Source organism: Sciurus carolinensis, chromosome 17 (assembly GCF_902686445.1).
Source record: "Sciurus carolinensis chromosome 17, mSciCar1.2, whole genome shotgun sequence".
NCBI classification, from domain to species: Eukaryota; Metazoa; Chordata; class Mammalia; order Rodentia; family Sciuridae; genus Sciurus; species Sciurus carolinensis.
The window spans coordinates 3,994,564-4,006,494 of NC_062229.1; the positions used below are offsets into that span (position 1 = coordinate 3,994,564).

The window sequence follows — 11,931 nt, forward strand, 5'->3', positions numbered from 1 at the left end:
GGGTTGAAGCAGAGTTTGCTCTGATTTCCTGTAAACCACACCCTTTCCCTGGCTGCGCCAGGCTGGGGGTGGGGGGTGGGGAGGAGGCCCGGAGAATCAGAGCAGAGCAAACCTGGCTCCTGTCCCTTTGATTGCAAAACGCTCTCCCTGGAAGGGGAGAAAGAAGATGAGAACACTTGCGGAGCTGCGTCCCAGTGGCCCCCCACTTTCCCCATTCCTCCTTCCCCAGCCACCCTGCTTCCTGGTTTCACCATGGCCCTAATACTGGGGCTGGGGCATTGGTCATGCTGACGAGGGACTCCTGTCTGGTTGCAAGGGTTGGGTCCTTCTTCTGGAGTATCAGTTAAGCCAACTGAACAGCGGCCTGGAGGACAGTGCTGCTGTGTGACCACGGAAGGAGCCAGACGCCTAGCAGCCTGGTGGCCCAGGGGGAAGGATCAATAGGGGGGCTGACATCATTCGGGCTCGTGGTGCTGGGGATCTGGACGGGGTCCAGACCCGGTGACTGGAGGCCAGGGGGCTGGGAGGGGAGCCAGGCCCACTGGGAGGAGGGGCGGAAGGGGAACTCCTGGGCCCTGTGGCCTTTCTGGGATGTGTACTTGTGTCCAGAGGTTTGGGAGGGGAATAGCGGACAGGATGGGCGGGTGGGGCTTCCGTCACGGCCCACCCAGCCCAGCATTCCAGCATCAGGGAGGGGCCAGGCTGCCAGCCGGACAGGTAATAGGATATCGGCACCAGACTTATACTGAAGAGCCACAGCAGACCCCCACGTCACTAGGTTCTGCATGCATGTCAACCAACTGGAAAATATTTGGGGAAGAATTTGCATCTTTACTGAACATGCACAGAGTTTTTCCCTGGTCATTCGTTCCTCCTTGGCTCAGTGTAACTGCTGTGGCCGCAGCATTGCACCGTATTTGGTATGAGGAGTCTGTAAAGTCTACCGGAGGGTGTGCACAGGCTCTGCAATCCTGACCCTTTATACAGGGGACTTGGCCGCCCTCAGACTTTGGCACCCACGGGGTCCCGGAGGAACCAGACCTCTGAGAAACAACTTCTCGTTATTTTCCCGATGTTCAAACGTAACTTTCCAGTCCTATGTTTTGTTCAGCATCCCTAGGTGGGGTGCAAGGAGAGGTGGGAGAGATTTATGGGTGGGTCCCAGGCGCTCCCTGCACACCTGTCTGGTTGGCCACCGCCTGGCACGCCCCACCCCCTCCTTCCCTCCACTGAGGTCCGGCCTGCTAGTCCTTTCCCAGAATCCCCCTCCAGGACCCACGGCCGGCCACCCCTGCTCCCTCCTCATTACTCATTAACCCACAGGTAACCTTGACCTGGCTGAATCGATCAATAGCTCCTTCCCGAAGCCTGCGGTGAGCTCAGCAGCCACCCCGACCCTGGAGGCACAGGTCGGGGAGGTTGGATCCCAGCTCTGCAGGCCCAGCCCCCGGACCCGACCTCAGTTCCGATGGTCCAGTCTGCTGGTGGAGCCCAGGGACGCCTGACAAGAGGACGCCTGGCTCGGGCCCCGAGCAACTGCTGGGTGTTTTTGTTTTTACTGACCCTGCTTCTTCTCCCCCTTGCCTGACTTTGGTGACAGCCCCAGCAGGCCCCAAAGCCAGTCCTCCTCTCCTCTCCCTGATCCGGAGGCTGGCAAGCCCCTGGGGCTTTCCGGGGCTGCCTTTCCTCTCTGGCCCTGCCTCTGCTCTCCCCTGCTCCTGCCTTCTCTCTTGCAGCTCATCTTCTCCTCAACAGCTGGGGACTGTTTCTAAAATCCATTTCTTTGTCAAAATGATGAAATGGAAAATTCCAGAAATAGCTGGGTACAGTGGTGTATGTCTGTAGTCCTAGCTACTCAGGAAGTTAAGGCGAGGAGATTGCTTGAGCCCAGGAGTTTGAGGGCAAACTGGGCAACATAATGAGGCCCTGTTTCTAAAAAAAAGAAAGGAAAAGAAAATTCCAGAAATTACTTAACTTAAATAACTTAAACTGTAGTATGATGAAATCTGTTGTCCCATTCCATCGCTTCCTGGATATGAACCATATCTTCATCCAGCGTATCCACACTGTATATGCTACTCACCTGTTAGCCACTTGGCAGCCATCTCCGTCATCAGATCACTGTTTTGGTATCACAGTGCTTGTGTTCAAATAATCCTCATTTTACTGAAGAGTGGTCCCCAAGCACAAGAGTAGTGATGCTGGAAAGCTGAGTGTGCCAACGAGAAGCTTAAGTGCTTCCTTTAAACCAGGTATGGTGGCCCATCCCTGCCATCCCAGGAGGCTGAGGCAGGAGGATCATGAGTTTGAAGCCAGCCTCAGCAAAAGTGAGGCGCCAAGCAACTCGGTGAGACCCTGTCTCTAAATAAAATACAAGATAGGGCTGGGGATATGGCTTGGTGGTCGAGTGCCCCTGAGTTCAATCCCTGGTACCCGTCCCTCCCCCCAAAAAAATCCCCAGCACTGGAAAAGAAAAAGTGCTTCTTTTAAGTGAAAAGATGAAAAGTACATAAAATATTTTGAGAGAAACATTCACAAACTTTTATTGTACAATAGTGTTATAACTGCTCTATTTTATTATTTATTGTTGTTGATCTCTCCCTGTGCCTGATATATAAATTAAACTTTATTGTATGTATGTATAGGAAAAATCACGGCAGGCACAGGGTTGGGTACCCTCCTCAGTTTCAGGCATCCACTGGGCATCTTGGAACGTATCCCCATGGATAAGGGGGAGCCACCGTGCAAGATGTGGCTATGCACTAGTGACGCAAACAGCTCCATGATGCTCCCAGGCAACATCTTGTCAATTTCTTGCATTTCGACTGTTTGCTCCATACGCTGTAGGACCTGTTACTATCCCCATTTTATAGATGAACAAACAGAGGTGTTGGCCACTTGCCTAGGATCCCGCAGCTGCTAAGAACTGGGATTTGATCAGGCTCCAGTTTGTGTTCCTAAGATGTATGAGTCTCTCATTGCTGCTGAACTTAGTGGCTTAAAACAGCACACGGTCAGGACCTTGCGGTTCTGGAGTTGAGGCCTGGAGCTGAGATGTGGGTGGGGAGGCTCCATTCCTGCCTCTCCCAGCTTCCGGAAGCCGTCTGCATTCAGTGGCTCCAGGCCCTGGCATGCTGCAGCCTCTGCTTCCCTCCTCATACCTCCTGCTCTGACCCTCCTGCCTCCTGCTTGTAAGGAGCCCTGTGATGACACTGGGTCCATAGGGTGACCCAGGATGACCTCTCCGTCTTGAGCTTCTTCTCTGAATCGCATCCTGAGCCCCTTCTGCATGTCAGGAAGGTGACCCCAGCCCTGGGGATTGGGATGAGCACACCTTTGGGGTGGGGAGACTTGACTCTGCTACTGCGCTTGCACGGGGAGGGAAACGGCTCAACGTGGCCTGGCCCTCCCTGCTTTAGATCCTCCCGTGGCTCCTGTGGGCCCCAGCAGGAAGCCGGTCCTCCGGCTTTGTGCCTGCTCCTCCTGCTGCCCCCAGACAGCCCACAGGCCACTCCAAGCAAGGGTGCAGAACCTCTGGGGCCTGCGAAGATCCCCACTTCCTCGTCTGGCAGGGCTGCCGGGCCATCTGGGCTGCAGCTGCTCTTGCTTCCCTTCACAGGAAGTCCTCCCCGGCCCTGCCCCAGGCCTGTGTCCCCCTCCAAGGAAGGTTTGCTTCTCAGAGACCCCAGTGGGAGGGGAAGGAGGAGAGGATCCTGAGTGTGTGCACAGGTGTCTCCAATCTGCAGTCACTTGGGGTTCTGTGCAGCCCTGCGAGGCCAGGCTAAGGCTGTTGCTGGCCTGTGCACGGCCACTGCACCCATTATTGCATGAGACACTCGCCCCACTCATGGGGTCCCATCCGATGGGACAGAGAAGTCGTCAGTGACCCAGGATCACACAGCAAATGCTGCACTGACAGGTTGGTCCCAGGGAGTCCAGCAAAGGGGCAGAGTGCGCCGCGGTGAGGAACAGCTCTGTGGCGGGCCATGTGTCTGGCTTTGGGCCTCTGTCTCCCACTACCTCACTGGGGGTGTGACTTTGAGCAAGGGACTTAGCCTCTCTGTGCCTCAGTCTCTCTGATGAGTTAAGGTCCACAGAAGCCCTAGGTGGGGTGTGGCACATGGAGCTAGCACGGTGTCAGCGACTGTCTTTGTCCCTTAGTCAAGCCACTAAGATCTAATGTCCTTGGATCGCCATTCCCCTCACCTCCAGGTTCTGCGTGTGCTGTCCCCTTGTCTGGGCATGGACTTTTCCCCCTCTCTCTTCACCTCTCTGGCCTTCCTGTCTGGGTCCAGTCCCTGAGTGATTGTCATCTCAGGTCTGATGGACCAGTGATGGACCTGCCTGGTGACATGTCCTTCTCCCTGACCCCCACCCTGAAGGAATGTGAGCCATTGAGGGCCAGGACAGGGGCGGGGGTCTTGGACACTGTCCTCAGCACCAGCATGGGGCCAGATGACAGTAGCTGCTCAGTTAATATTTATTGACTGGATAAAGCAGTGACACCGGCGCACCCCTCCCCCCCAGTGAATACAGGTTTCTGAATTGTAAACACAACTTCCACCTTAGCCTCAACCCCAGAAAGGCAAGAAACCAGGGTACAGAAACAGATTGGTCCATATTGTACGGCTGGAAGTGGGTAGTGGCCCAGCACTTGCCGGGAAGAAGGGACAGTCTGACTTCTAGATGGGCCCTTCCTGGGGCCTCCCGGGAGCAGGACGCCTTATCTGCCCGGCTCCCCAGCTCCCACACGCTTTGGCAGGAGCAGGATGAGCCAGGGGCGGGAGGAGGACTGGGCTGGGGTGTGGGGACATCACAACAGCTCCCGCCTGGTGGCTGTTTTGTTGACTTTGGACAGGCCTTCCCGGAACCCAGAGTCAGTCATTCTGGGGGCAGACAGCAAAAGGGCCGTCAGGAGCTGGAGGGCGGCAGGCCCCAGGCCTGACCAGTCTACTCCGGCTCTGCCCCCATAATAGCCTGGCCTTGCCACTCCCACCCAGGGCCACCCTGGCAGTCCCTCCGGTGGCCTTAACCCAGCCTGCGGGTCAGCAACCCCACCCCTCGCCGGCCCCGCCCCTCCAGCCGCCTACACTTGCTCCATCTGCACGTCCTCCTCATCCTCCTGGGGCAGCTGCAGGTACGGGTTGTCCCCTGCTGGCTGGAACTTGTAGCCGGTGAGCACGAAGAAGGCAAGCGTGGAGCCCTCCACCAGGAGCTGCAGGCAGGGGCGGCGCGGGCGTCACGCACCCCCACGCCGCTCGGGCCCGCCCTCCCGCCACACCTGGAGCTTCCCAAGGCTCACCTGGTACAGCCACTGCCACTGGAAGGGCACTGCCACCTGCAGGAGAATGGCGATGATGCGTGTGAAGTAGACGTAGCAGATGACCTACGGGGGCATGGCAGGCACGGGCAGGACAGAGGGGTGGGGTGGGCACGCCAAGAGGCCAGTGGCCCCGCGCCGCCCCGGCCTCCTCGGCCGCCTCCCTTAGGCCTTCTTACCATGACATAGTAATGTCGGAACAGCTTCAGCTTGGCCAGGTTCACTGCCACTGAGGGGTGTGCAGACAGCGGGGGTCAGGGGACCACTGAGGCCAGGCCCCGCGGAGAGAGGGAGAGGGGCAGGGAGTGTCCCGGGGGAGTGTCCCAGGGACCGAGAGTCTGGAGAGGGTGCCGGGTGAAGAGGGGGGAGGTGGCAGGTCAGCGAGGAGGGAGGCGCCAGGCAAGGGAAGAGAGGCTGGACGCCGGCGTCCAGGGAGAGGCATGGGGTGTCCAGGAACGAGGGCGCGGGGGGGGGGGGGGTGCAGCAGAGTCAGGGGGCAGAAAGGACGATGGCTGGGGCCTGGGCCGAGTCCAGGAGCAGGCCTCACTCCTTCCCGTCTGTGTCAGAGGCGTCCTGGAGATGCCGGATGGACCTGGGACCGGGCAGGGGACATAGGCAATCAGCTCCGAGGACCCCGCTCATGGGGAGCGGGGTCTCCGCAGTCTGGGCTCCTCACCAGACAACTGGGAAGAGGATGGCGCCACAACAGATGAGGTCCACTAGAAACAGGATCTCCTTCCAGAGCCTGTAGTCGCTGGCGCCCTCCTCGCGGGACTCGATGACGATGTACGCCACGTTGGCCAGGACCTAAGTGGCCAGGCGGGGAGGTGGGCGTGGCCAAGCGGGCACGTGGGCGCCACCCGAGCGACCCCGCACTCCTGTCAGATGTGAGCGCCCACGCCCCAGTGGCCTCCCCTACGCACCTGCAGGGGGATCACAACCCCAAAAACCTTCTTCTCCTTGTCAGACAGGATGTACTTAATGAAGGCCCAGCCCGAGCCGATCAGCGCGATGGTGATGAAGAGCAGCGCACCCTTCAGCCTGGGGGCACGGGCATCTGATGAGCGGGGGCCTTCCCTGCCTGCCTCCCCGCCCGGCAGAGGGGGCACTCACAGGTGTGTGATGTAGTGCATGACGGCCAGGCCTTCGATGGGGTGGCCCTGGCTGTTGATGAATAGTAGTTGATCTGGAGGGGGACAGACAGATGGATAGTCACATGGGGGGTGACTGGGTGGTGGCTGGTGGGGGCAGGAGGGACATGAGCCATCCCTATGGATGGGGTGTCAAAAACTGAGCAGTTTTAACCAGGATGGTGGGGGGACTCAACAATGGACGGCACCACGCACAACCAGGGAAGCAGGCTCAGTAGGGTGGGTGGATGGCAGTCACAGCTGGACCAGGGTCAGTCGGACTGGAGGGTGCACAGTGGGAGCAGGAAGAACAGGCGGACAAAGGAAATGCCGTGCACAGCTGCAGAGCTGGACGCCCAGGCCTGAGAGCTGTGGGGCGGCCTGGAGGGCCCCACCTCCCAGCCACCCCATTGGCCTGGGGTCCTCACACTGTGGAAGAGGAGAGAGATGCTCTTGGTGAACGCCAGGGCCGCCATGAGCCAGTGGATCTTGACGACATTGTACCTGGCAGAGGGTCGGGGAGAGGGGGCCGGGACGGCATCAGTGCAGGGTAGGGAGGGCTGTGGCGGGGAGTGGAGGCGGGCGAGGGCGAGGCATTACGTGTTCCTGCAGAGCACAGACACCCAGAAGATGCCGGCGGCCAGGAAGCAGGCAGACATGACCAGGTATAGCTTGAAGAGGGGAATTTCTGCGGCCGACAGGAAGCCGTCAGGGTTCTTCTCCCGGATCATCACTAAGGAGGGGGCAGGTGGTCACAGGGCCCTAGCTCTGGACTTGGAGAGCCAGCGCCTGCCAAGTCTCCAGCTCTCCTACTTTCTGGCTGGGCAACTTGCCCTTGTGAGTCTCAGTATTCTCCATCTCTCAAATGGGTGCACAGTCATCCCTTGGTATTCCTTGGGGGCTTGGTTCTAGGACCCTGTGGACACTGAAGTCTGAGTTGCTCCAGTCCCTTATATAAAATGGTGTAGCATCTGCATAGAGCCTGCCCACACCCTCCCACAGGTAGGTCACCTCTACATGACGCAGGAGCTGGAGCAGCGTGCAGCTGTGCTGTGCTGCTTAGGGGGAAGAACAGGGCAAGTCTGTATGTTTGCTACAGATGGAATGTTTTCCCCTAATGTTTTCAATCTGCAGTTGGCAAATCCTCTGACAGGGGACCAAGAAGCTGCGCTGGGTGGTGCTCCCGCCCCTCCGCAACCTCAGCAGTCGGATTGCGCCCCTCTGCTCACAGTGATGTCGAATGGCCGCTCCCGGCCTGGCATGGAGTTGTAGCAGTTGTGGAAGTTGAGGCTGTACTGGCCTTCCTCTGCCCTGGAGCCGATCACCACGTGGAACTGGGCAGGGCAGAGCAGAGAAGGTCTCAGCCTGGAGTCCCCAGCTGTCGGGGAGGCCAGGCTGTGGGCACCAGAGACTCACACTGAAGTTGTAGGAGTCGTCGAGGTGGCCCAGGCCCAACACCAGCTCCTTGTCTTTCCCACTGGGGCCCTGGGGGGACAGAGTCCTTCCATCAGCTGGCCTTTCCAGATGGCCCAGGCTCAGGTCCCCATGCACCCCAGGGCTAGGTCTCTCTCCCTCCCACCCTGGCTCACCGAACCTGAGACACTGCGAGTTCTGCCTTGGCTTTGTTGACCGTGGGGGTTCCTCGAGGAGAAGGGTGAGTGATTTTAAGAGGAGCAGTCAGAGGAATGGCAAAAAATGGAGGAGCCCTGCCCATCCTCCTCCCCGGCAGCCAGCCCGACTCACCACTCTCTGCCTCGGGGGTGACTGTGGGCTCTGGCCTTGGGAGCACTGGCTTGGGAGTCTCTTCGGGGAGAAGCCCAGGAGAGATGAACAACTTCTTCTGCTCTCCATATTTTCGTACCTGGACCCTGGGTGAGAAGCAGGGGCCTGAGCCCGGGGTCAGGCATACAACCTGTGCTGAAGGATGCCATGGCCCCTCGGGCGCTCTGCATCTCCTCCCTGGTGACAGCACCTGGCTGAGCCTGGGGCCACCTCCCATCAGGGCGAGCCCCTCACTGCACTGCTGCGCACTGGGGACTACCAGGTCCTGCCCACTGACGCGCCCGTCCATGTGAGCACCTCACTCTGTACCCACAGTGAGGCAGCAAGGTGCAGAGTCCCTGGCACCAGGCAGCTTGGGTCTGAATCCCAGTTCCTGGGACTGTTTTCTGCTCTGAAGAACGGGCATAACCACAGCGGAAGGATGGTAGGTTCATGTGTGTGTGAGCTCCCGGGCACCTCCTGGAGCGCAGGAAGCACGCCGCAAGGACTGATGGCTAGGTTACCGATTCTCACAGCCAGTGTCTGGTCTTCTGCTGAGCCCCCAACATGCCCTGGGTACCCTCTCCTCTCCTTCCTTCCAGTCTCAGAAGGCTGGAAGCAGACACTAAGCAGTGTCTCCCAGGGGCTCAAAGGCCTTTTCAGCTGGTCTCCTGTTCCTCCTGATCAGCTCAGCCCATGGGGCATCACGCTCGGGAAACACCCACTTGGATCTTCTTCAGCCAGTCCTGCCCCAACTCACTGCAGATCCTTGGTGTCGATGAGGAACAGGACCAGGAAGCTGATACTGTTTCTTTGTAGAGGACAGTCATGGTATCCCGGGTCTGGCGAGCGGGCAAGAGGGAACATGGGTTACCCCTTCCTATGGGTTGGTGCAGCCCCACCCTGTTCACCTCCCCCAGGTCTCTTCTTGTCCCCACCTCTGGGGAACAACAGGTTCTAGAGGCAGGAGACAGACATCACCCGTCACCATGGTCCCTCCTTCCCTCCCCACCCCTCCACTCACTGAGTAGGAGCGAATGCCACCAGATCGAACCCGGCTCAGACTGAACCCACCTGGTGGGTGAATGAAAAATGGAAGATGTGAGGGACTCCAGAGCCACCTCTTTCCCAGCAACAGAAATGTAGCTCTCTCCATTTGTGTACAAAGTGTCAAAACGCATTCCACTGTCTTGTATAACTAATTAGAACAAAATTAAAAGATAAAACTAAAGACATGTAGCTTCACATTTACTGAACACCTCCCACGTGCCAGGTCCCACATTCTCTCTCTGAATTTTCCTACAACCTACCTCTCCCCCAAGTCCTCTTCCTTTATCTCCAGCCCTCCCGTGTCTCTCAGTCTCTCTGTCACTTCCTCAGGGAGAACTCTCACAGCTCACCCACTCTGTTTCCCCCAAATTAAAATGATGACAGGTTCTGCTTGGGTTCTGGGATGTAGCACATCAGGATCTGAAATCAGGCTCTGTCCTTTCAGTTTGTGTGATTCTGAGCAAGTCCTGTACCTCCCAGCTGCTGGCCATCCCCTGAAAACTGGATTCAGCAAATTTCCACAGCATTCCTGAGCGGGTGGTTATGAGGGAAGAAGCCCATAGAGATTGCTGTGCATGTCAATCAGTGCTAGTCATTCATTTTGACTCGTGGGACTGGGACTGTTTTGTTCATTGGGGGTCCCCAACTATTAAGAACAGTGTCTAAGTCAGGCATGGTGTAATCCCAGCTACTTGGTAGCTAAGACAGGAGGATTACAAGTTTGAGGCCAGCCTGGGCAACTAAGGGAGACCCTGTCTCAAATAAAAAATTTAAAAAGGGGCTGGGGTGTGGCTCAGTGATAGAGGGCTTGCCTAGTATGGCACAAGGCCCTGGATTCCATCCCCAGCACTGCCATCAAAAACAGATGGTGCCTAGAAACACATCACAAGAGACATTATTGTTCCCAGGTTACAAGTGAAAAAACTGAGGCTCAGAGAGGTCAAGGGACTTGTCCCAAGATCACACAAGTGAGGAGCAGAACTAGAATGGGAATCCCGAACTGGTGGAGGAGGGGTGAAGTTTTAGGCCCATCCTCCCTGAGCCTCTCACCAGGGGGGCCTTCTCGTCTGTCTCTTGGGGGCCCAGCCGTAGGAGACTCAAGTCCACTTCCAGGGAGCATTGGTGTAGAATCCGAAGCTGTTGAGTTGGATGTCTGCTCGCTTCTCCCCCTGCCGGACACCAAGGAGGCAGAGGCAGCTTAGACTTCTTAGTACCCGCCCCGCCCCAAGGCTCCGGCTTGAGGCTCTCCCAACAGTCTTCTGGGCCCCTTTACTTAGGACAGGCCTAGAGGGCGACAAGAGGGAATGTGAAGACCTCCCCGCAGGCTGTGTCCCCGCACCAGTCCCAGGGCAGGGACAGGGACAGGGACAGGGGTGCCCTCGGATTCTTCAACTACAGTTCTGGTAGTCCAGGAAGGGAAACCCTGGGGCAACTGGTGGTACTCACTGGCTGAGTACCACTCTGCACATCAGTGTGCCTGGCCTTCACCTCGGGAAAACTTTTCAGATTCCAACTGGAACCCCAGAGTGCTGAGATTTCAGCATAGGCCCCAAGATCCCAGCGAATGTCCCGAAGATCCCACTCAGGACTTCCTCTAAATGGCACAGGGGAACCCAGCGTCCCCAAAGTGAGCCAAAGAATTTAAAGGGGCTTGGAGTGAGGGGTCGCCAGAGATGGAGCCCCACCCCGACCGGCAGGCACGACTGTAGCGTGGCCAGCCAGGCAACTCCAAGGCGACGACGGAGGGGGATACTGGGACGAAACCATTCCGGGTCTACAAGCGGGGGGCGTCAGACTGCTCCATCCCCTTAAGGAGGGGGGGACGGACGGGACCACTCCAAGCCAGGGGCTTCTCCGGGGCAAAGTTGGCCCCGCCACCCCAGACCGCCGTGCGGCGGGCCTCACCGTCAGCGCCAGCCGGTGGATACGACCGGAGCAGCCGCCCAACAGCAAGAGCAGAAGGAGCTGCGGCCCCCACTCTGCCGGGCTCCAGGGGCCGAGCCCCCTCCTCTCGCTCACTGCCATCTCTGGAGCTGCCGCCTCCCCTGACACCGCCTCTGACGCCCGCAAGCCCGCCTACCAGTGAACCAATCGCTGCACCGTAGGGCCGAGCCCTTAAGATTGTCCAGCCCGTCCAACCAATCCGCTATCACCTCTTCGATAGACCGCGCCTATGCGACACTAGATGGACAGCACTGGCTCCGAATGGGAGTACTGACATCACTTAATCCACCTCCATTCTCACCAGTCGCTAGAAAGATGGTCCCGGATGTAATTTGATAAACAGTCCATCTAACCAATTATCCTGGATCTGATATCCGGTCCTTAAAGCGGAATTCCTTCACCTAACTCTTAACGGTCCAGGACTACATTTCCCAGAATTCAGCGGAAGCAGACACACTCAACACGGCGTAAAAGAACTACATTTCCCAGTATCCCCAAGGACAGACTTCCGCTTCTTACTCTAGGGATGTGGCTCCCAGCCAGAGCTTGGGCTTTGGGTAAACACACGCATCTGTTGAGGCCTGTTCTGTTCTCCTAATCTTCCTGGTCCACAGAGAGGCCAAAACCTGGCCTCAGGTTAAATCTTGACCCTAGGATGACCTGTGACCCCCGACCGAGTCCCCAAGCTTACACTAAGGCTATCGTCCAGAGTGAGGTAATTGGAGG

General features: G+C 57.9%; 1 protein-coding gene and 1 long non-coding RNA gene across 5 annotated transcripts; one reads left to right on the forward strand and one right to left on the reverse strand.

Annotated features, from left to right (window-relative positions):
- Positions 1–4,458: 4,458 nt before the first annotated feature.
- Gpr108 (G protein-coupled receptor 108) lies at positions 4,459–10,955 on the reverse strand. The gene is given in 19 exon segments (XM_047532163.1): positions 4,459–4,886; positions 5,091–5,215; positions 5,303–5,386; positions 5,500–5,550; positions 5,870–5,912; positions 5,997–6,127; positions 6,244–6,361; positions 6,434–6,494; positions 6,497–6,506; positions 6,879–6,954; positions 7,051–7,184; positions 7,680–7,784; positions 7,867–7,935; positions 8,045–8,091; positions 8,194–8,318; positions 8,972–9,053; positions 9,236–9,283; positions 10,309–10,430; positions 10,708–10,955. Coding segments are annotated over 19 exon segments (1,527 nt in total). The 5' UTR covers positions 10,731–10,955; the 3' UTR covers positions 4,459–4,813.
- On the forward strand, positions 4,571–10,004 carry LOC124969284 (uncharacterized). 4 transcript variants are annotated; one of them, XR_007105947.1, is made up of 5 exons: positions 4,571–5,305; positions 6,292–6,435; positions 7,063–7,452; positions 7,585–9,042; positions 9,132–9,425. It is a non-coding gene; the product is annotated as an uncharacterized LOC124969284 (long non-coding RNA). The 4 variants fall into 4 exon arrangements; XR_007105948.1 differs by lacking the exons at positions 4,571–5,305; positions 9,132–9,425 and adding exons at positions 5,800–6,207; positions 9,707–10,004; XR_007105946.1 differs by lacking the exon at positions 4,571–5,305 and adding an exon at positions 5,800–6,207.
- Positions 10,956–11,931: the final 976 nt, after the last annotated feature.